At 38.6% G+C, this 25,616-nt stretch overlaps 1 protein-coding gene across 2 annotated transcripts in view; it reads right to left on the reverse strand.

Annotated features, from left to right (window-relative positions):
* Positions 1 to 25,616, reverse strand: part of anapc1 (anaphase promoting complex subunit 1) — a 106,755-nt gene that overhangs the window by 6,043 nt on the left and 75,096 nt on the right. For both annotated transcript variants that reach the window (XM_041252816.1, XM_041252815.1), the window contains exons 34-46: positions 24,275 to 24,349; positions 23,983 to 24,059; positions 23,783 to 23,873; positions 23,636 to 23,689; positions 23,252 to 23,445; positions 22,317 to 22,403; positions 21,345 to 21,462; positions 20,895 to 20,972; positions 20,249 to 20,316; positions 17,682 to 17,820; positions 3,846 to 3,932; positions 2,761 to 2,856; positions 2,340 to 2,538 (exon numbers count right to left, since the gene is read on the reverse strand). In XM_041252816.1, the coding sequence (XP_041108750.1) occupies positions 2,340 to 2,538; positions 2,761 to 2,856; positions 3,846 to 3,932; positions 17,682 to 17,820; positions 20,249 to 20,316; positions 20,895 to 20,972; positions 21,345 to 21,462; positions 22,317 to 22,403; positions 23,252 to 23,445; positions 23,636 to 23,689; positions 23,783 to 23,873; positions 23,983 to 24,059; positions 24,275 to 24,349 (1,363 nt within the window). The remainder of the gene's footprint in view (positions 1 to 2,339; positions 2,539 to 2,760; positions 2,857 to 3,845; positions 3,933 to 17,681; positions 17,821 to 20,248; positions 20,317 to 20,894; positions 20,973 to 21,344; positions 21,463 to 22,316; positions 22,404 to 23,251; positions 23,446 to 23,635; positions 23,690 to 23,782; positions 23,874 to 23,982; positions 24,060 to 24,274; positions 24,350 to 25,616) is intronic.

A 25,616-nucleotide genomic window follows, 5' to 3' on the forward strand; every position in this document is an offset into this window, starting at 1 on the left:
TGAGTATGTGCATCAATCATGCCACGTGTCAACACTGCAGGCTGGTAGTGGTGGTGTGATGGTGTGGGGTGTGTTTTCATGGCACACATTGGGCCCATTGATAAAAGTGGAGCAACGTTTAAATGCCAGAGGATATCTGAACATCATTTCCAATCAGTTGCATCCCTTCATGGCAGCAGTGTATCCATCTGCTAATGGATGTTTTCAGCAGGATAATGCCCCATGCCACAAGGCTAGGAATGGTTCCATGAACATGACAGTGAATTCAGCTTACTGCAGTGGCCTGCCCAGTCACCAGATCTCAATCCAATTGAGCATCTGTGGGATGAGATGGAACAAGCTATTCAGAGTAGAGATCCATTATTATTTAGTTCATTTCTTTAAAATTGTACAGCATTTAAAATGCAGTGAAAAGGCAGGGTGGGAGCATACATATTTATGAACAAACCACTTAGTAAGACACGTTGCATGAATCTTTTAAAAGTAGCAGTACTACACTGGAATTACCTTTTATTCTGAAAACCGCTCGGTTGTGGTTGTAACCTTATAAGTTATAAGGTCACACAATGCTGGATTCAACGACATTGCAGCACATTTTTTTTTTACTTGCTGTTTTCATGTGTGTATGATATGTTAGTTACCAAAATCTCAGTCAACAACTGCAGACATGAGGATAATTTTGTACCACTTAATTTGTACTGATGAAACATAACCTGTTTAACCGTACTGATTGCATATCAAATGCTTAGATCACAGATATGGTTGCATTCGTGTAGAACTTAAGGATGGAACAAAATACATCAACAAGGAATTGCATTAGTTCCATTACTTAGATAAGCGTGATAGTTTGGGTTATTCAGTCTACTTAAAACAGTAGGTAGGTGTTTATTTATTTTTTATTATTTTTATATATAATTATTATTCAGATAACCGCTACAGAATGAGACCATTTTGCTACCTACTTTCCAGACATGTAGCAAATCCTCAGTACTGCCTTAAAATGTTAACTTCTAGTCCTGATATATTTTTTGTTATGTGGAAAGTAATAAACGAGAAGCAAAATGGTGAGGTTTTTTCACCTTCACTTTGTCACTTCCACGTTTATTTGAAGTTTAAATTTCAGTTTTCGTTTGCTTGTTCAGCTACAAAAAAGTAAACCTTGTGTTATTAGTTCATGAAAACGTACATATGGCCATTGTTTACTGTGAAGAAACAGCAATGGCAAGGAATGAAAACATCATAAAAATAAAATGCGGTATCTTTATGTACTATATATTTTGGGAATAAAGTAAATGCAACTTGAACTGTTGCAGTGTCTATAGTAAGTTTTCACCCCCTTGGATGTTTTCACAGCTTTTTGTGTTACAACCTGAAATCTTAATGCATTAAAATGGGATTCTTTTCCTTTGATTTACACAACCTACTCAATACACCGAAGAGGCAAGAAACAACAATTGATGAAAAAAAAAAAAAAAAAAAAAAAAAACTGAAATGTTTTGGTTACATAAGTATTCACCCCTGAGTCAATACTTGGTAGAACCACCTTTGGCAGCAATTACAGCTGTGAGTCTTTTGGGGTAAGTCAGGTTTGCACATCTGGATCGTGCAATATTAGCCCATTCTAAGCAAAATTGTTCAAGCTCTGTCAAGTTGGATAGGGATTATTGGTGGACAGCAATCTTCAAGTCTTGCCACAGATTCTCAATAGGATTCAAGTCCAGGCTTTGACTGTGCCACTCTAGGACATTCATTTTATTGTTTTTAAGCCACTCCAGTGTCGCGTTGGCTGTGCTTGGGGTCACTGTCCTGCTGAAAGATGAATCTCCGTCCCAGTCTTAGGTCTTTTGCACACTGAAGCAGGTTTTCCTCAAGGATTTGCCTGTATTTAGCTCCATCTATTTTGCCCTTTACCCTGACAAGCTTCCCAGTCCCTGCCAATGAAAAGCACCCCCATAGCATGATGCTGCCACCACCACTGTGCCTTTCCACAACTTTATCCCAGAGTTGTTTTGAAAGCTCCTTGGTCTTCAGGGTAGCATCTTTGCTTTGGAATCACTACCCAACTGTGGGACCTTACAGAGACAGGTGTATTAAATCTTAAATCATGTGAACCACTTTTATTGCACACAGATGGACTTCACTTAACTTATTGTGTGAATTCTGAAGGCAACTGGTTACACCTGAGCTTATTTAGGAGTGTCATAGCAAAGGAGGTGAATACTTATTTAATAAAAGACTTTTCAGGTTTTTATTTTTAATTGATTTGTTGATAAAATTAACTAGTGAAACCACAGTGTCTTTACAGGAAACAGTTAAACTAAATGTTTTATCATATTTACCATAAAGCCACTGATCCAGAGAGTTATCAGATGAACACTTCATTACTGGAAGAAATTCTGAGTTCATTAGAAGTCCTTCACCCGGTGTTTGTCTCAGTCTCTCCTGCAGAATCTTGGAGCTGCTGAAGTCTAAAACTAGCTTTATCTGCCAAAGTTCAAAGGTCTCGGACATCTCCTTTCTTTCCAGTCTTCTAACAGCCTGCAAAAAATTTTTTTTTTTTCTACAATAAAATAAGCAGTAAGGAAGTAATCTCATGTCTGACAGGTCATCTTGTCTATAAAAAAAAAAAAAAAGTAATTTTGAAATAAATCAAATGGCATACCATGCCCAGTATCAGGATACACTCTACAGTAAACATTCAAGAAATCAAACAATCGTGCCATCCTACAGTTTTATTTTTGAGGTTGAACTGTCCCTTACCTGGTCTATGGCCATGTAAGTTGGCAGGATTTCTGGATTCTCTTGGGTAACACACTCATAGAGGATAGATGTGAATAATGACAAGACATCTTGTTTCTAGAAGTGAAAGAATGTTCATTTATAATAACAAACTTTTTTCTAAAGTAGGAAACATGCACTACTTCAAAATTTGAAATTATAATAAAACATTTCTTTGAATTAAACACAATGGAACAATGTGCAAAATTAACCTTTGGTTGGGCTGATTAGTTGGGTTAATGAAAGAAATGGTAGAACTGGGATGAAGGTTCAGTAAATTAATTTTAAATACTCTATGTTGTCAGTTTTCAAACTCAAAGCCTCCATCACTTCTTTATATTGATTGATCTTGCTGTAGTCAGTTGGCTTTTTCTTATGCATGAACCACTAAACACACTTGAATGTAACAGTGATGGCAACTGAGATAACCTTTGCTTTAACTACAGAGTAAGGTTCTGTTTTAATATAGGCAGTACATTGAGGAAAGAGACATTTTATCCTTCGCAATCATAACAGCAAATCGCATTTTCTTTTGCTCTAACCTTTCTTCTGCAGCAATGGGTGGAAAATCACCTGAATTTGTGTTCAGGAAAATCAATAATAGATTATTTTCATACTGACGGCATGCATATCTCTGCCTAGCATGAGAAGCTGGAGAAATACTGGAAAGTGGGTGTGGTATTGTTTTTGGGCAGTTATGCAACCCATTACACTCACGGTTCCATTATTTATGTAATGCAAGAGGGATTTAATTATTTTTGCTGCATATTTATTTATTACAGTATGTTTGGTTTCAATCTTTTGTTGGTTTATTTTTTTGTTAGTATAATCTTATAGGATGTAAGCATGTAATGTGTTTTACCAAATATGCTGCATTATGAAGTTATTGCCAGTCAAACCATTTTTTATTAAAGGACGCAGAAAGACAGAAGTACACTGCTGAGTGAAAGTGCCACACAAGTTAGGTTAACACATTAAATAAAATCAGCATCGCATCAAGTTTCATTTCAAAACATTAAAAACATATAATTTGATCTGATATAAGATTTTCAGTATGAGATACTTACATGTGCTAAGTTTTTAGCAGGCTTGCAAAAACACTCTGCAAATGATACCAGGGCAGCATCAGAAGTAAACGTTTTAATTGCTTCAGGCTGTGACGTAAAGAAAAACAGAAATTTAATTTTTCATATAAGCAGAGGAAAAAAAAAATCCTTTAAAATTTTGACGACTGCATCATTATAAACAAGTAAGGCAATTTATATTCTAAAAGGAAAGTCTCAAGGTATTAATTTGCAAGTCCAGTCAGGTGCATTGTGGAGACTGAGGAGACTGCAGTTTAACAGGCACTTGTATACCAGTGCTGACATGGCAAGTATGTAAATAAAAATGCAGCCAATGTTTGTCAGCTGCTCAATTTATGGATTGTATAAATGTTTAGTAGTAGTAGTAAACTAAATACAGGAGTTTACAAGTTTAAATGTGGCAACCATACTTTTTCACATTTTCAAAAGTCAGTTTTATATGTTAGGACAAGCTATCTTAACCAGAACTACTTGCCAATGTGAACATTACAGTCATGCTTTTTGCTACTACTTTCCAGCAGTAACAGGTTATAAATGAAATATGTAAGCTCTGTTACAGAGAAGAATACCATCAACATGGGCTTATAATGCTTTTTTTAATGTATGTGAAAAAAATAGAAGAAAAAAAGATTGAGACATGAAACACCAAGACAGAGAAACTGATAAACAAGTACTGTAACTGGAGAGAAGCATGACGTCATAAACGGTTACAGTTAAACAGAGACCAGTTTCAGTTTTAATCAACAACCAAAAAGATGAATGAAAGCACTTGTGAAAGTTAAACTTGCATGACACCTAGTACTGTGAAAGCTGATTCATGGAATAGCTAGTTAAATGAATTAAATATTGTAATAAAAAAACATTGCTGTTAAAATAAACAACCTAGCACTTTGAATCAACTACATAATGTGATTAAAACTGAGAAACAAACAGTTTTCACCATACTATGATTTAGGATCAAAGTGAAAAGCAAGTTCAAACAAATTGTACTGTACATATTTTTGGCAGAGGTAGTTTATACTAATAAGATAAAGAGAACTGTGAAGCACACAGAGTCGGTCTGCAGGGCCCAATGACACTTAGGTTCACAGGTCACAAGAACAGGCAAAACAGCTTTTAAAAGAGTCATTTTTTGAAGAGCATTAAAAGACCAGGGGAACAAGTGGTGAAAACCCTTGCAGCACATTGAAAGCATTTGCAACATCTGAATGTATTCATATTTTCAAAACACATTTTTTTCTGGACATGAAGTTAAATTGTTTTATGGTTATTCATGTTCATGTTGTGAGGCTAGTCATATTAAGGGAAATACACCACAAACTAGAGTAGGTGAGGATGTAAGACTTGAAAAGTCATATTGTTACATACTCGAGAAACGTAACACAGAACCGAATGACGGCATAAAATTGAGAGGGAAATACAAATAAATAAATAAATAAAATCTATCTATATAATAAATTATATTTGAGGCATCTTTTGCATCTGTACTAGGGATTTTAATCGATTATTCATACCTGATTCAATTTTGTCTACCCGAACGAGGTATCAAAAAATGGTGCACAAAAAACTAATCTTGAAAAATGGTACTTGCTAGAAGGTACACCCAATATTATACAATGGCAAGAAATTCCTGAGCTCTGATTGGTCAGCCTTGCACTAGACCTGTGATGTTACCCCAGCACAACATCACAGATCTAGTACCGAACACCTGCTCAATGAAAACCTAGACCGACATATCAAAACCTAGGCAGACTGCCACAACTGTCAGTAACACAAAATAAATTACATAATTCTATTTGGAGATCGAATCTGAGAGACTAGACAAGATAGAATCTGACAAATTAAGCATCCACAAAACGACAAACCAACTGTGTTGTGCTGGGATAACACCACTTCTCAGGTGCAAGGAACTGTGGGGAATTAAGTTTTAACCTGACCAGGCTACTGACCCTAATTAAAAGGGACAGGTGGGTGAGACTTACACCCACATTATGTAGCATGGGAATTGCTAAAAGTTAATTTTTCTTTTTATTCAACATATTTCTTTCAAACAGTATCAGAAAATTTACATTGAAAAACATGTCTGGCTTAGTGATTTTACTAAGTTAGCAAGGCTCGCAAAATCACTAGCCCAGCGTTCCGGGACAACCAAAAAAAATCTGTTGGACAATGTGTTTCTTTTGGCTGCTTGCCTGACGGGCAATCAGATTTTTTTTACTGTACCACACCTCTATCACAAAATAACGTTCTGTGCTTTAATCAAACAGCGGTTTTCCTAATCGAGGTTCCCCTCATCAACCCGGTAAAACACGTTTAGAGGGATCAATGTTTTTCACTGGTAATGCTTGAGTGATTTCCGGGGTGACACACACAAACATCATGGATTCCCAAAAAAAAACAAAAAAACAAAAAACCCAAACAAACCAAAAAAAAAACCACAATAAAATAATTGGATTGGTTGTAATAGTACTTTCTTTAAATAATTTAAAATTTTACATAAACATTCCCCATACACTGAATTCATAAACGCAAAGTGTATGGAGCTGCCGCCCTATCAGAATGGAAAGGAGGCAGATGAAAAGCCTCAAGTTCCACTGTCTGGTTAACGTGGAGAAGGTTTTTAGAAAAGTGCCAAGTGTAACTTTCTCCCTGGCCTCTGCAAACATTAAGCAGGCTTTTGCAATCGAAAAAGCTTACACCTCACCCACACGCTTAGCAGATGTAATCGCAAGTAAGAAAGTCGCTTTCCTAGAGAAATATTTCAGCTCTGCTGAATGCAAGGGCTCATAGGGAGGCTTCACAAGTGCTTCAGGCACCACATTAAGCCTCGTGAGCTCCTTTCAAAAATTGCCCTTGCCAGAAAATTCACTCCTGGGGAGACTAAATCAATTTTAATATGACAAGCCGAAATGGTTGCCAAATAGACTTTCAATGTAGGGGGGGATTTTCCCTTATCAAATAGGTCCTGTAAATTGCAGTAGGGTCAAAACCTTTAGACAGGTAACACATTTGAAAAACACCCCACTTGTACCCATACTGGGAAAGCGTGGACTTCGCTCTGGCATTCTGTAAAGTGTCAATGACTCTATTAGAAAGCCTTAGACAGCTAAAATGGTGCTGTTCACAGGCCAGACCCAGAGCTGCAGGTTCGATGGGTCGAGGTGCCACAACGTCCCAAGTACCTGACTGAGCAGGTCTCAGCGTTTCGGTAAGCTATATCATGGTCTTCTGGGCAAATAGGGGGCTATTAATAGCACCCTGGCCTGTTTCTGCCTGATGTTTGCCAGGCACAGCGAGAGCATGGTGAGTGGTGGAAAAGCATACAGTAGCTGCCTCAGCCACTGGTGTGCCAAGGCATCTATTGCCACCAGGTCCCTGACCAGTTATTGAGAACAGGAGGGGACAATGGGTCGATTCTTGGGAGGCAAAGAGGTCCATCTGTGCTCTCCTGAACCACTGCCAAATGAGGCTCGTCACTGGATGAGGCCTCCATTCTGAGGCACTGGGGACTCCCCTTGAAAGCAGGTCTGTTGACTAATTTGTCACCCCAGGCAGATGTACTGCTTGCAGAGGAGAGGAGGTGATGGTGTGCCCAAAGCAACAGCCTGTGAGCTACCCGATGGAGACTGGGAGACCTGAGGCTGCCCTGATGGTTTATGTAAGCTACCACAGTAATGTTGTCCATCTGGACAAGCACATGTCTCCCCTGAACCTCCAGTAAACAATTCTGCAAGGCTAGAAACACTGCCTGCAGTTCCAAAATATTTATATGGAGACCCTGCCAAGGGGGTTTCCATACTCCTTGCACTCCCCTGCCGTTCCACATGGCGCCCCAGCCGAGGCTGGATGCATCTGGTAACGCTGTCCAGCACTACGCCTAAGTACAGGTGAGCAGGCTGTGTTCACCAGGATAGCGCCTGCAGATAGTGCTGAGACACTGTCAGCAGACGACTACAGTTCAATGCGGGCTGAAAAACCCTGCTGTTGAACCAGCCCTGGAGAGGGCGCACAGGCAAAAGACCCAAAGGAAGGGTCTGGGAAGTTGCTGCCATCAAGCCTACAAGTTGCTAAAATGCCACTACTGTGAGCTTTCTGTTGAGCTGAAAAAGCTTCAGACGATGGCTATTCTCTGAACCCTGTCTTCCTGCAGACAGCATGACAGCATGGTCATCTGGCTCTTTGCACAGTTCACTGACAGACCCAGCCGAAGTACGTGGTTTGTGATGAGTTTCGTATGAGCCCCTGTCTGCGCTGGAGACTGAGCAGAAATGAGCCAATTGCCCAGGTAACTGAGCACTCTGATGACCTTGAGTCTGAATGGAGCCGGAAAGGCCCCCATGCCCTTTGAAAAGGCACAGGGGGGCTAGAGAGAGACCGAATGGCAATACCCAAAACTCGTAAGCTGTCCCTTGTAAAGCGAACCTGAAATACCTCCTGTGCCCTGATTTTATCTGGATGTGAAAATAAGTAGCCTGGTCTTACTACACTGAACAAAAATATAAATGCAACATGTGAAGTGTTGGTCCCATGTTTCATGAGTTGAAATAAAAGATCCCAGAAATGTTCCATATGCACAAAAAGCTAATGTCTCTCAAATTTAGTGCACAAATTTGTTTACATCCCTGTTAGTGAGCATTTCTCCTTTGCCAAGATAATCCATCCACCTGACAGGTGTGGCATATCAAAAAGCTGATTAAACAGCATGATCATTACACAGGTGCACCTTGTGCTGGGGACAATAAAAGGCCACTTTAAAATGTGCAGTATTGTCACACAACACAATGCCACAGATGTCTCAAGTTTTGAGGAACGTGCAATTGGCATGCTGACTGCAGGAATGTCCACCAGAGCTGTTGCCAGAGAATTGAATGTTCATTTCTCTACCATAAGCCGCCTCCAATGTCGTTTTAGAGAATTTGGCAGTACGTCCAACCGGCCTCACAACCATGCTAGCTCAGCTTCACCTGCGGGATCGTCTGAGACCAGCCACCCGGACAGCAGATAAAACTGTTGGTTTGCACAACCGAAGAATTTCTGCACAAACTGTCAGAAACTGTCTCAGGGAAGCTCATCTGCGTGCTCGTCGTCCTCACCGGGGTCTTGACCTGACTGCAGTTCGGCGTCGATGGCCACTGGCACGCTGGAGAAGTGTGCTCTTCATGGATGAATCCCGGTTTCAACTGTACCGGGCAGATGGCAGGCAGCGTGTATGGCCTTGTGTGGGCAATCGGTTTGCTGATGTCAACGTCGTCATTGTCGTATCAGCATGATAATGCACGGCCCCATGTCGCAAGGATCTGTACACAATTGCTGGAAGCTGAAAATGTCCCAGTTCTTCCATGGCCTGCATACTCACCTGACATGTCACCCATTGCGCATGTTTGGGCTGCTATGGATTGACGTGTACCACAGAGTGTTCCAGTTCCTGCCAATATCCAGCAACTTCACACAGCCATTAAAGAGGAGTGGGACAACATTCCACAGGCCACAATCAACAGCCTGAACTCTATGCGAAGGAGATGTGTCGCGCTGTATGAGGCAAATGGTGGTTACACCAGATACTTACTGGTTTTCTGATCCACGCTCCTACCTTTTTTTTTTTTTTTAAGGCATCCATGATCAACAGATGCATATCTGTATTCCCAGTCATGTGAATTCTATAGATTAGGGCCTAATAAATTTATTTCAATTGACTGATTTCCTTATATGAACTGTAACTCAGTAAAATCTTTGAAATTGTTGCATGTGGATTCGAGGATTGGTCTGAGGCCACCATCTTGTTTGGGCACCAGGAAGTACCTGGAGTAAAATCCTTCCTCCAAGTGAAGAGGAAGAACTATGCAAATAGCCTGCTTCTATAGCAGGAACTTGTAGTCACACCCAGAAATAGAGGAGGACCGGGTCTAAATTGCAGAGAATAGCCAGTCTGTAGAGTATTGCACACTCAGATGTCCAAGATGCATTGACGCCAGTACTCCAGGTGACTCCCAGAAAAGGGGCCCTGGACCTGTGGCAGCAAATTGCTAGGATTGCTGCTTTGCTTGAGGCTTATGCCTCTGAGCTTCACAGCTGAACTTACTGAAGTTTACCCCTTTGCGCAGCCATGGGTCGCTGTGAAAACCCCCTTTGGCTTTAGCAGGAGTCGGCTGTGCTGGCCTCTGAGGTTGTTGGAACCTTGGTCGCCAATTGGGAGCTGGTCTATGTACTGGGGGAGGTCGCTTGGGAAACAGGCGCACCAGTTCCTTTGTTGACTCCTGTGCACGATGACAGTGCGGCAGCATATCATCTACCGCAGGACCAAAACTGTGTGATGGAGCAATGGGAGCATTCAGCAGTGGTGCCTTGTCTGCTATATGCTCTTAGGACAGCCAGAGCTGCAGTCTTGTGGTTATTAAGGCAGCAAGTTCCCGCTCACTGCTTGCCTCGTTAAATTTTGATATACAGAGCAGGTTCTTATTCACCAGCCGCAGTTCTTCACGCTGCTGTGGTGTGAGTCTGTGGTTTTGTGAAAGAGACTTTAACAAACAGCTCTGGTAAGCCATCAGGATGCTGTTGTAGTTGCCCAACCGCACAGCAAACACACCAGCTGAGTAAACCTTCTTGAGAATAATCTCCGAAACCCTGCATTGTTTATTCTGGCAGGTAGCGTCTTTGATCAAATGCACTAGCTTTGCGACTTCACCAGTGATGCACAGCAGAATCTACTGGTGGAAAATCAGCCAAGCTTTTTCCCTCATGGAAGCTGTACAGCGTCCAAGGAACGTGAAGCTACAGGTGCTGTAGCAGGGTGACCCCATGATGAACGCACCTAAAAAAGAAAACCCAGGTGTACCGGAGGTGACACCTGAGAAGGAGCGGAATCATCCTCAAAAATAGTGCTTCCGCTTGTCATTTACAGGCCATGGGACATTTAAAACTTAACCAGCAGCAAAAGCTCTGCTGACAATGATATATGCCACTGGTCTTCTGCTACTCGAGTCATCCTCCTGAGGGGAACTCTTGATCGACCACCTCCTCAGAAGAAGCGACAGACAACAGATCATCTTGCTGCCATTCTGTGCGTACTACTCCGTGTTGCTCTAATGGTACATGCGGTCACACAGTAGCTCAGCCAACATGTTGCCCTGCTGGGAGACCACCTCACAGAGCTTATCCAGCTGCTCAGAGCTCTCCTATCTATGAGACCGGTGACTCTTTCTCCACCTCTTCTTAGGAGGGGAAACCATAGAAGGGGAGGAAGAAGTAGAAGGAGAGGATGAGGAAGGCCGTGAAGCAGTGTTCTACGTGAGATTCTCCTACACTCCCTATGCACAGAGCCCTCAGGAGAGGATACAACCCTCTTTTTGAGCCATGAATGGAAGGGAGCCTTGTCCAGGTGGAATGGACGAAGAGCGCTCTACAGGGCTGCGTGACGCTTCTCCAATACACGCTTAGGAGTTGCGGTAATTTAGTGCCTCTTTAGGATGCTCCGGACCCATACTGCGCATCTGCCATGCCTGTCTTCCTTGGGAGACCTGTCTTGAATACAATCGCAAGAATGAAACCCCAGAAAAATGTAACCACAGTAGTGTGCAATGCAAACGACCATCAGCTGTAAAATCTATAACAGCATATATTACTAGTACCCAAAGGAGACTGTTGAATAATGCATGCAGCAAAGTTGCTATGCAACCGATAATTAGATCAGGGATGGTACTGTCCAGCCATGGTTACAATTAAATACCTGCACGGGCCCTAGGCACCGTAGAGAATGCTTTAGCAATGCCGCATGGTACACACAGAGCATATCAACGGTACAGTGCGGTGCACGGCATATGGTGTGGTGCATGGCATACGATGTAGTGTGCAATGCACGGTGCGGTGCACAGGGCACTGTACCCCCGATACAGTGTACGGAGTGTGCAACGGTAAGGTACGCACAGTACGGTATACTACACACAGTATACACGGTATGGCGTGAATGGTACGGTATAGTACCCAATACATGGTACAAACGGTACAGTGCAAACGGTACAATACTGTGCGCACAGCATCGTACCCACGGTATGGTACTGTGCACGGTATGGTGTGTACTGTGGTAAGTACGTACGGTACAGTATGGTGCATGAATCACGGTACGGTATAGTGCACAATGCACGGTATGGCGTAAATGGTATGGTGTACAGATCACGGTACCCTTGGTATGGTACGGTGCACGGTACACACAGTATGGTGCAACTTACGGTGCAGTGCACAGTACAAAGTACAGTGGTAGGTCAGTGACCTACAGTTTACCGAAGAACATGCAATATGCAAGGATACCCACCTGTACAGCTTCTGGCTTAACACAACACAATCCTAAGACTAGAGGAAGCTTGCTGTCAAGTCGTGACAGCCTTCGCAATGGCACTGCAAGCAGAGACCACAGCGGCAACGAAACACTGCTGGAAGGACTGCGGGCAACTGCTAGTGAATCGGAAGGATAACCTCGTTCGTTGTACAAAGTACCGGTGGGAATGGGAGCAGGTCTGGGACCTACAGTTACCACAAGAGCGATATAGGGATGCCCGTCTATAACGTTTTTTTAGCTAACCAACAGCTCAAAACCCATGGAAAGCCTACTACTAGAGCCTTACCAGTCTTTACACTAATTCTGAAAGCAGTTCTTAAATGTGGCAACGAGACTCAGTAGGAAAACCTGCAAGAAGATTTACCTAGTGCGAACGTTTCTGTCTACCGCAGGACAGCTGAGCCCAGCAGCCGTTTTAGTATTTCTGTGGAAAAAGACAGATTCAACTGAGAGAACAATTTCTTGAACACAAAACGGTAACCAAACAATTACCGTTATTTTAATATAGTTTTAATAACAAAACATTATTTTATGCTTCAACCGAAGCTAGCAGCTTAGAAAGAGTACCAGTAGCCGACCTAAGCCTGCGCGGTACGCAAGGCATTTTGCTGCCTGTATTGCCGCCATTGGTTTCATATGGTGTTGGACAGATCAGCGCAGGACGAGGGATTTTTTGTGGCTGCCGCATGGTACCGTCTGTGGATTAACAAATCACAGCCAGATTCAGAAGCATTTAAACTAGAAAGGAAGGGGGTTGAAATCAACAAAAAAAACAGAAGGCAGACCACTTCAAAATAAGGGCAACAACTCAGGTAAGACAGCCATTAAATTTATTTATCTAAACACCAAAAATGTTCAGAAACTAAATGTTAGAACTTGAAGCTACTGCACTACCACGTAACTATGATGTGATAGGTGTTACAGAAATTTGGTTGTCTGAGAGTGATGGAGACCAATATAATATTAGTGGGTATACACTGTATAGGAAAGACAGACAGGACAGAAGAGGCAGAGGGGTAGTGCTATACATAAGAAACAGTCTTGAAGCCCAGGTGTTAAATCTGGACGAAGAAAACAACACAAAATCAATATGGGTCAGAATAATGGACAAAAATTCAAGGGGCATAATAATAGGAGAATGCTATAGACCGCTAAATTCAGATGCCAAGCTAAATAATCTGTTCTACAATGACATTAGAAATGCATGTAGCAAAGGAGAAGCCATATTAATGGGGGATTTCAACTTCCCCCAAATAAAATGGGAAAACCTAGTGGGGAGCATGACAAATGAAACTGAAATTGTGGAAATGACAAATGACTGCTTCCTAACACAATCTGTTAAGGAACCGACCAGGAGGGGAGGCATGCCTTGATTTAGTCTTTTCAAGTAACGAAGGCAGAATAATTAAAACAGAGGTCAGAGAACCACTGGCAATCTCAGGCCATAACATGGTCTCATTTGAAGTGTTTTCTAAACCTCAAAAAGTAATGACTAAAGCTAAGGTTTACAATTTTAGAAAGGCAAACTATGAAGGTATGAAACAGAGACTAACAGAAGTAGATTGGAGTAAAATAGAGAAAACATCCATAGAATAAGGTTGGCTGTTCTTTTTAAATGTACTACTAGAGGTGCAAAACAATTACATCCCAAAAGATGACAAATCTAAATCTAAAACAAAACTGCCAAAATGGTTCAATAGATCAATTAAAAAAAAAATCAGTGAAAAAAGGCACTTGAGTGCTTAAAAGGGACCAAAAACAAAGTACACAGAAAGAGTACTCTGAACTGCAAACGCAAGTCAAAAAGGAAGTTAGAAAGGTCAAGAAAAAAGTTGAAACGAACATTGCTAAGGGGCCTAAAACCAATTCCAAAATGTTTTTCCAATATTACAACAGCAAGAGAACATTCAAAGAGGAGAGTAAATGTTTAAGAGATACAAATGGCAAAATCGTAGATGAAGAAAAAAATAGCAAATATTAAATGATTACTTTTCACAAGTTTTTACAACAGAGGATACAGACAACTTGCCTCACATGTCAACCTGTTCCATCCAGTAATAAATAACTTTAGCATAACTGAGGCAGAAGTGTTAAAGGGACTAGGAGCTCTTAAAATAAACAATAGTACTCAAAGAAATGAAAGAAGTTATTTACAAACCGCTAACCAAAATCAAGCAACAGTGTCTTGACACAGGGGTTGTACCGACAGACAAGAACTGCAAACGTAATACCGATCCACAAAAAGGGAAACAAAACCAGGTAACTACAGACCAGTAAGCCTGACTTCTATTATATGCAAACTTATGGAAACTATAATAAGATCCAAAATGGAAAATTACCTATATGGTAACAGTACCCTGAGAGACAGTCAACATGGTTTTAGGAAAGGGAGATCGTGTCTAACTAACTTGCTTGATTTTTTTGAGGATGCAACATCGATAATGGGTAATTGCAAGGCATATGACATGGTTTATTTAGATTTCCAGAAAGCTTTTGACAAAGTCCCGCACAAAAGATTAATTCTCAAACTGAACGCAGTACAGATTCAAGGAAATGCAAGTACATGGAATACGGAGCAGTTAACATGTAGAAAACAGAAAAGTACTGATTAGAGGAGAAACCTCAAAATGGAGTAAGGTAACCAGTGGAGTACCACAGGGATCAGTATTAGGTCCTCTGCTATTCCTAATCTACATTAATGATTTAGATTCTGGTATAGTAAGCAAACTTGTTAAATTTGCAGACGACACAAAAGTAGGAGGAGTGGCAAACACTGTTGCAACAGCAAAGGTCATTCAAAATGATCTTGACAAGATTCACAACTGGGCAGACACATGGCAAATTACATTTAATAGAGAAAAGTGTAAGTTTCTGCACGCAGGCAATAAAAACGTGCATTATAAATATCATATGGGAGATACTGAAATTGGAGAAGGAATCTATGAAAATGACCTAGGAGTTTTTGTTGACTCAGAAATGTCTTCATCTAGACAATGTGGGGAAGCTATAAAAAAGGCCAACAAGATGCTCGGATATATTGTGAAAAGTGTTGAATTTAAATCAAGGGAAGTAATGTTAAAACTGTACAATGCATTAGTAAAACCTCATCTTGAATATTGTGTGCAGTTCTGGTCACCTTGCTACAAAAAGGATATTGCTGCCCTAGAAAGAGTGCAAAGAAGAGAGACCAGAATTATTCCAGGCTTAAAAGGCATGTCTTATGCAGACAGGCTAAAAGAATTGAATCTATTCATTCAGTCTTGAACAAAAAAGACTACACAGCGACCTGATTCAAGCATTCAAAATTCTAAAAAGTTTTGACAATGTTGACCCAAGGGCCTTTCTCGACCTGAAAAGATAAACAAGGACCAGCGGTCACAAATGGAAATTAGACAAAGGGGCATTCAGAACAGAAAACAGGAGCCACTTTTTCACACAAGGAATTGTGTGGGCCTAGAACTAACTCCCCAGTAATGTTGTTGAAGCTGACACCCTGGGATCCTTCAAGAAGCTGTTTGATGAGATTATGGGATCGATAAGCTACAAACAACCAAATGAGCAAGATGGGCCAAATGGCCTCCTCTTGTTTGTAAAGTATCTTATGTTCTTAAATGCTGACAACACGTGCTTGCCAGGAAAAATTATGAATGAAACTGTTGTCTAAGCACCCTGAAATGCTTGATCCCTCCCATATTTCAAAAAAGGACAGGCAAGTTAGTATTTTACACATTGTCCTTGATAAGCATCCTTCCTGCCTTTTTTTTATTGTTATTTCTGTAGTTCACTGCTATTTTTAGCTGTAAAAGGTGCTATATTTTCTAACACTTTAGTAGTAGGCTACTTGCTGCCAGCAACGGATTGGGACATTTCGAAATCTAACATGAAATACTGTACTACTATTGTAGTTTCCCGTAGACTTTTGAGACACAAGTTGTAGTTTCTAGATTACATGATGTTAAATAACATATCGAAATTATGTTCATATAGGTTTTTCTTTTTTATTATATATTAATTATGTCTCCATCCTAATATTCTACTAGGTGATGCAAAGCTTTTGGCCATATATGTAAATTATATTCGAGTACATAGCCTTCAGAGTGGTACTGACAACTACAGTACTGCATTGTGACTGTCTGTCTCAGATTTTAAGGCTTTCGATCCCGGGGAAGGGGCAGCAGAGCTGCCGGCTTCACGTGGGGCACAAGGCAGCTGAGGGACTAAACAAAACAACCACAGCTGAGTGCACAATAAGTGAAGTTAAATTTTACTAAAACACATGAAAACAATCTCAATAAGCGTAAAACACAAGCGAACTCAGACACTGTGTCACTTATCTGTTCGTAGCTCTCTCACTCCATGACTGTTTAACAAGCATTACGTGCAGCTTTGTATAGCCTATTGTATAGCCAAAGCTACTTTGTATAGCCTATTGTATAAACTCAATCTGTGAAGAATGGTAGAGATATGTGTGTGTGAATGTGAGAGCGTGACAGAGACAGTTGGCGCAGGCAATAGGTAAAAGGACAAACAGTTGCAGGTTCGGGTCGGGTTGCAGGTCTTATTAAAAAGGGTTGGGTCAGGTCGCGGGTAAGAACATTGTGCTGCAGCAGGTTGCAGGTTCAGGTCCCGTAGTAGCGGTTTCGGTTGAAGTAGGTCGTAAAAATCAGACCCACACAAGACTCAACTCAGCACTCCCTTATGTTTTCTTTAATTCATTTTCTGCTCTCTTGTGCCAACTGGTGGCAGGCCTAATGAAGTGCAGCTAATGCAATGGCAGAAAAGACACCATTGCAAAGCTGCAGCATTGTTATGTTATCACACTACGACAGGTAAATAGCTGGTTTTGGCTACCACTAAGTGTGTAAGTATATATATATATATATATATATATATATATATATATATATATATATATATATATATATATATATATATATAAAATTAAACATTAGCTGGCATTCTGAAACATTTGCAATAAATAGTGTAAGTTGCATATAATCTAAATGCTAAATTCTACATGCAATCATTAAAACACCATTTGTGTTGTATTACTGATTTATAATTGAGCTGCTGTAGCTTTAACAGGTGATGTTATGTTCTGCAGTGGTTGCAGGGAAGGTGGGGGAGTTATGGGGAAGTCCTGGTTGTAGTACAAGAATGCAATCAGTGCATTACTTTAGTAGCTTAAAATCTGCTAGAATATCGGTTCTGTTTGTGTAATCGTAAAAGGCAAGAATCAAGTTACTGTATATGCAGATGACAAGAATAAACGTTACATGGATTGGTTTCACAAACATCATGTTAATACTTTGTATTAAGTGTAATTGTCTTTCACTACAATTTCATATTACCAGCAAACATTTGTGCTTAAATAGATCAATAAAAAATGTAAAAGATGAAAACCCTTAGTCTGTACCCAACTAAACCCAGGGTCTGTCTACAGGGTCTGTACAATGTGAAACTGAAAGAGAACCTAATATAAAACAAACCTTAAAACCGCGAACCTCAGGACTCCTATGATTTACAGTCTGTGCCAAAAGACTCTGCCAACCCGTCGGATCTTCTTTGTACGAAACCTTTCCTGCTCTCAGTTTAACATATAGGATGCCATCTCTGGAAAGAATTGATCTAAAAAAAGAAAAGAAAAAGATGTAGGTAACAAATGATAGCCACCAAGATTCTATGATTACCAACACAGGTCTTCTAGAGCAGTGATTTTCAAACTTTTTAGGCCCTGTACCCCTTTCCAAATAATCTAGTCTTCTGCCTACTGCCATCTGAGATATGGTCATAATATACCTATGAAAACAGGACAAAATATTGCATTTTCTAATTACTTGCAAAACCTCTTAATTCTAGACACCAGAAGCCGATAACAGCTTGTTAGAATAAGGTCAATTAGACCGCAAGCCAATGCTTTGGTTTCAGATTTGTCACGTGTTGCTGGACAGATTTCAGTAAAATCTGATTCGTAAATAATGCAGCCATACACAGGGGGATTGTAATTCCGTATTTAAAAATTAACCAAAAGGACCAAGTTACAAAAAACTTTATGCGGGCCATTAAAACAAAGCATCTCGATTTACTAACACACAGAAAGCACACAAGGAAGGAGGAGGGGCTAGCGTTTTGCCAAGTACTGCAAATACTGTAAATGGAAAATTGCTATTAAAAACTAACAATTTAAATTTTTATTAGGTAACGACATGGCAAATACACTAACTAAAAATGCCGCGTAAAATTATTTCAAAATCCAGACTCCAATAACAATGCCGAAACGAATCCAAATTACAAAAACAGGCTATGCTTCTGAAAAGCAATTTTCAGCTAAAGTCATGCATTTCTTCCAACAAATACAGAAATGTAGAAAAAAAAGAACTGGGGAAGTTTACATAAAACTTTTTTTTTTTTTTTTAAAGTTAAAAAAATAGGCTTTTTTTTATTTATTGAACTCAAATTTTATCGTTGAACCCTTGCGGTCGCATGCTGGACCCTGTCTGACATATCAAAGACATTAAGCACAGGTTTGCTGCTTCAATGTTTTATGAAAAACAAACGGACAGCGATAGGTGGAAACTCCAGTTCATAACATCAATGATTTTCTTTTATTGGATACTTGAAGCAATCAATGATAGAAGGAATCTCGATTTAGCTGTTCATTCAAAGAAGAGGGATGTAGTTACAGGGAGTGACAGAGTGAAAGCTTGCTGATGCTTTGCTTCCCAAACTGAGCACGGATGACAGGAGGTGTTTATGTTTGAGCGCCATTATATTTCAACATGATTTAAAAAAAAAAAAAAAAAAAAAAAAAACAACAACAAAAAATAAAAATTACTCAAGCATTTTACTTAAAATAATATTTTGTTTAAAAAATTCAGTTGATACCTTGTATGACACATACAGTTCGTCAAGCAAAAGTGTTGTGAGATTACTTCAATGAAGTGAACGAAAACTTTAGGGGCCCCAAGCTTTTGAATCCCCGGGGTGGAATTTGGTGGTAGGCTATTGAAATAAAGAGAGAATATGTGATGATTTGTTTGTTGTAATAACCAGCAATCCGGATTCATACTTAAACATCCATAAAATATTGTTGTTGTGTTGCGTATGTACTATCTATCTATCTATCTCGTTATGAATGATAAAGTGTTATTTTCTTACTCTGCACGACATCCTAGACTTAATAGCTGAATTGACGGATGAACTAGACCCCCGTGTCAATCTAGGAACTGCTATCCCTGCACATGAGAAAGTGCTGTGTTCTCTACTTAGCCTCTGGTTCCTTTCAGACCACAGTTGGAATGTCTGGAGGGATGGCCCAGTCCACCTTTTCCAGAGTGCTAGGCACATTTCTGGATGTCATGCTAAACAGGGCAGGCGAATACATATAATTTCCTAAGGATACTATCATAACTGTTGGATGAGGCTTTTTCAAACAACTCCGTTTCATGCCAAGTGACCTCAGCAGTAAGGAATATTTGCTCCTCAGAAAACTTTTTTTTCCCCTGCTGCCCTTCCTCTGACATCTTTTTGGTTTGTATTTTCGTGCTCCACAAATGTCATACAGTGACTACTACTCTCTGTACTCCTAACTCTGCAAGTGTGGCTGCTAAACAGACCAATGCGTTCATAGAGGCCCTTGTTATAATAATTGAGGCTCATTATTTGTGCGTTGAGTAATTCGCAATGCAATCTGAATCTTGCATCCGCAATTATTTGCACTGCATCTATACTTGCATCACCCCCTAGATATGCTAAGTGGCCAACTGATTTAAAAAAAAAAAAATACATTAAATTGTCTAAATCCTTGTATTGAATGTCTGTCTGTGCCCAAAGTGGTGAATTGTATAGACTGTGTCATCAAAGCATCTATATGACAACCTACTATTAACGAATCACCAGCTATATCAGCATTTTAAATCAGTTACTTCCATATACAGTAGTAAGCAGTTTTTTTTTTTTTTTTTTTTTTTTTTTTTTTGCATGAGATGGTCTACTGGTTTCAGTGTTTCATTTATCATTCTACATAGCAGTCAGAATTTTCATATAAAGTACTTACTGCAAATGCTGGGTTCCTTTGTTAAGATCTATGGTCAACTCCCAGTACCTTGGTCCTTTAACTTTGATCTGGAAGAAAATAGGTTTACATTTCATTTGGGATTATATTACACGATGTGAACTGTTTCTATTTTTACTCATCTTTCATATTTACCCATTTAGCCATTGTATTATATATAATATATATGATATATGGGGTATATATATATATATATATATATATATATATATATATATATATATATATATATATATATATATATATATATATATATATATATGGAAACGATACAAATTATGCATTTTAATCTGTACTTTTGATGATAGTAAAACAGATTAAAGGAAAACGAAGAGTTAAAAAAATCAGATTTAAGTCTTTTTTTTTATATTAACTATAACTTCTGAACTTTAGGGGGACGGGACAGGACGGGACATAAAAGCTTGTAAAATATATTAAATACCGTAACTGGCAGGTAAACCAGAGTTACACATTGTAGTAATGCTAATTTAAATGTGTACTGATCAGTGTAATCATTCAACTTTGGTTGTGGATAATCAAGTAATACAAAACTCATTGTTTAAGGTGATACTAATGATTTAAAACATACAAAAAACATCAGGCCACATTACCGCTCGAGACATATTACCTGCTTTAATAAATCAAGTTCAGGTAGCAGGGTAGGAGCCATAAGTTCAACTGTAGTTTCTTCATACCACTGACTTCCCTATGGAAAACAAACATAGTAAAAATACACCTTATCAAACGGCACTTTGTTTTTCAAGTTTAGTTGAAAATGTATACAAAGTGTGTTTAAGACTTTTCCATCTACCTAAATGTTTTAACACTGAAATATACAGACATTGGAAAAGACACCTTCGTCAACTAGATTTGAGATTCTTAATTTCTTCAGATTAGTAAAACACTTACACACTGTTAATATACTGTATATATGAGAACATTCTCTTTAATTTGGAATGTAATTGTGTTATCAGCAGTGGAGCACTGGCAGTGCAAATTAAAATTATTAATCAGTAGGTACTGGTATTTGTTCAACTGAATAAATTTCATATTTGTATAAACTAGTATTGCACATTACCTTGTATGTGACTTCTAGCAGTGCATAGCATGGGGTACTTGTATCTACATCAACAGGAACCAGGAGGCGGGGCTCTGCAGCCAGCACATAGAGATGCCGCAGAGCTTGAAGGTGATACCTAGAACACCATTTTACACTTACCAGACAATACAGGAAATTTCCAATAATTTACAATACAGATAACTAATCTGAACCAATACATCTTACATGTACAAAATTAGCCAATTTGACTAAAGAGATCAGCCATATAAATATCTACAGCAATATCTACAGTAAAACAATGAGAGCTAACTTGTTCTCCCCATTATTATAGTAACAGTAAAAAAGGGTGATTAGTTAACTACATTTATTTTCATAACTTTAAAATTGCATTCCCTAGTTCATCTCAATCCCTGCAAGAATGTAGAGCTCTATAAAGATCTGTCTTCATTTAATATACATTTAGCTTCTTCAATAAGATGTCTTTTAAAGATGTCTCCAAATCTATAAACACAATTATTTTGCATGTGGCGATAGTGTGTCTAGATCTGTATTGAGACTTGCGTATAACAAAACAGTATTCAAAAATTAGAATAGCAATACCACAGTTTTGCATAAAGTGTCACATTAGTTGCTCAATTTATTGTAATAAAGTAGAAGTAACAACCTAAACCAACACATATTGGGACACATTCGACAAACATGCAATACAGTTTGGTCCTTTTTTTATCTATAGGGTATGTAAGTATATTGGAATTCTTAAATTTACAAAGAGAAGAATAAGTGTGCACTTTAGAGCAAGTTTTTTTTTTTTTTATTTAAACAAATCAATAAATCAATTGGAATTAGGTTTTTATATATTATATATATATGATATTAGATATATCATATATATCTAATTACTATATATATATATATATATATTATTTATTTTAGAAAATCTGTTCGGTGTATTTAAGTAACTGTATTTGAAGTTAAAAACAAGACTCCTACCTGTTGTCAGTGCTGTGAGATGGAAAATGAGGATACAGAGCACACAGAAGGGCAGCAATTGCAGAGTTTGAAGTGCTCAGTGTATACCTGTAGTGTTAAAAATAAGGTATGAAATATTTTAAAAAAATTCTGAAATGTATTTTAAACTATACTTTGTAACCAGAATGTTTCAACATGTACTCTTAAGTAGCAGCATGTGTAATATGATTAAACTGTCATGGATTGTAGTTTACTATATTCACACAATAACTTGTTAAAATGTGGTTTCCTGCCGACTTTCACCACAAACATTTGGAAAGTGCATTTTTTATGTATAACAAATGCATATGCTTTCATTTTTACTTAGCAGCCTAAAAACACTTCTCAGTCTAAAAATGCAGACCTTTAAAGGTTTTAAAACAGAATATTATTCTTATGTGGCTGAATGCACTACCGTGCAAATCTGTTAAGGTTTCCTTGCTTTAACCTAAAATTGGTTTAATAAATATACCAGTTGTACAAAACATCTGCCACTGTCATGTAAGTCAGGTTGAAATGGAGTTGTGTTATTAAAGGAATGCTTTGCCATTCCTCAATGATTGCTATTCCTCAATGACTGCCACGTGAATGTAGCAGTCTGAGCAAAGTCTGTTCTCCAGAATGATCCATTGTCATCAATGCTGATACTTGCTCATGAACAACCAATAAAAGGATTATATGTGCAGTTTTTGGATGTGAAAGTAAGTGCATATGACCAGTTCTCCACCTAAGTCTATGAGATCTGCTGACATGCCAACCATAACAAACTCACTTGCAACATGGAGTTATATATAAAATAACTCAGAAGGGATCCCAAAATAAAAAAAAATAAAAAAAAAAAAAAGTTAGGGAAAGTGTATTCTAGGTGTTTCTATTTTACTCGGATCTCTGTATATTTCAAGCACAATGCTATATACCTTCCACCCCCCAGGAAGAGAAGCCCCAGTGCCATGTGGTGAGCCATGTGGAACCCATAGTTCAGCTCTCCGCCTGTCTTCTTGTGCATGAAGCGGCAAAGCTGGAGGACTTTCAAGTTCCCAGAACCGGCCATCACCATGGAGAGTGACAAAAGCACAATGCTGAGGCATGTCTCCAGGTTGTAATGACCCATCTGTAATAACAAAAAACAACCATATCTAATCTGGTTTCTACACATCAGGTCATCAGTAAGCCAATACCCTTTTTATGTTTAATAGCATTTTCTGAATAGAATCTTTTTTTTTTGTGTGATTTAGAAAGTTAATATGTCTCATATCAGAACTCATTTTGAAAAATGAAACAACTAAAAGGAAACAACTTACTATCACAGCAGTAGAAGCCGGTAAACACTGCATAAAGTTTCTTGCAAACTTGTACTGTAAGAAAAAGACAAAAGAATTAAACATGTCAAAAAATGCTGCTAAAAGAATAAATACTAATAAATAAATCAAAGTGACAAGTGTCCTTACCAAACAGTTAAATGCATCTGAATTAGCAGTGCCAGCAAATCGAAACCCTACAGCCATGCAGGCGCCAGCAATTATGTATATGTGGGCTTGACTGAAAAACAGGGAGATAAGCAAAAAAAATAAAATGAATATAATAGCTGAAATCTGATGAAGGAACCAGAGGGTCTAAAAATTCATAAAATTCTTCAGTCTAAACTTACGCCAGTGTTTCCATATTTAGGTCCTCTGAGGCTGATACTTCTTGTGACTGAAGGGATACACTGTTCTCTCGAATAATCTAGATGTAATAAAAATTCAGCATTTCAATCTCTAGCCAAAAGACACGAGGCATGAACTGACAAAGCAGTCCTTAACTACCTAGAATGTCAGACTATAAGGTTCAGATTTCATTTTACTTACGTACACTGAACTTGTCCATTAAAACAAACAGAGGCATATTATACTGCATATTCAACACATAATAGCATGACTAAGGCTTTATGACACACTTACTTGGGGAACATTACTGTTGATCCACTGGGCATTGGGAAGGATCTCCTCCCACATGATAAGGCACCTTGCCAATGTCTAAAGAAAATAGAGTAGGCATGTAAAAGCACATTACACCCTATTTGACATTATCTTGTATACTTATTATTCCTACTGTGGGATCATGTGGATGCAAGTGTCTACAGTTTTGCAAAAAGGCAACTGTCATGAATCAGCATTATTTTGCAAAAATCATTGTGTATATCAGAATTTCATTGTATATGAAGGCAAACATAGCTTTGTGTATGTTTGACAGATGCACATGAACTTTGTCGTTTGTTTTTAAAAAAGTCAACATTTCAACATCCTGAATACTATATACAATGACTAAAGCCTTTTAAAGTTAATCTATACATTTTTATACATTAGCTTGATAGAGTATTATTACTTGTTGATTTCTTATGAAACATCTAAAATGACACTTCATTTAGTTTCCTCAAGTCATATAGTGCAGCAATCACCATATATAGCGCAACAATAAAAATGTACAACTACCAATATCCCTTTTTTTTTTTAAAATAAACTTCAGGCTAACAAACTATTTATCTTTCTTCAGCCCTGATTTTAACTGCTGGCGCAGTCTACGTTTTTACTGGCAGTATAATTTTTACTAGTAATAAACCCCAACAAGCCTGCTGGTAACCCCCTCTCAATATACACTTACAATGGTGTTGGTAATTGGAACCGCAATGCAAATGTCCTTTAGCCAATTTAATTGTTATAACTGTTTAGTAGACTTGCATTTTATTCCTCCTGCTATTTTATTTCATGTTGCCTTCTACTGGCCAATATAGTAAAGTGAATTCACCACAATTTTTAGCTAAACGTGGTTTTCTATGTGGCTTTATGTGACTGACTCAGAATGTCAGTTTTCAATAAACTTATAACCCAAGGCAATCCATACTGCTGCTGACAATAATGTATGGCTACTAATCGATATTTCAAACATGCGGTTTGGGAAAAAGATATTTACAAAGAACAAAAAAAAAAAAAGAGACATATCATACTGGTGTGTTTCTGGGCCCTTGATTGGGTAATCATGATAAAGCACTGCATTTTATTGACTTACTGTGCCACCATACTTTTCTGTACTGATTGGAAACACATATCAAAGGACAAGGGAGGGACTGAATTTCACTCCCTGCAAGTTTTTGTTTTTTGTGACAGAGGGTATTTACATTATAAAGGGTGGAGAAAGTTTTCAGCAGCATGCAGACAGTAAACATCAGAGGAATGTGTTTAGAGGCAAGAAAGGAACAAAAACACTGTAAATCTGATGTATTTGAACTATAATTATATTAGAACA

The sequence above is a fragment of the Polyodon spathula genome, chromosome 6 (assembly GCF_017654505.1).
Source record: "Polyodon spathula isolate WHYD16114869_AA chromosome 6, ASM1765450v1, whole genome shotgun sequence".
Lineage (NCBI taxonomy): Eukaryota > Metazoa > Chordata > Actinopteri > Acipenseriformes > Polyodontidae > Polyodon > Polyodon spathula.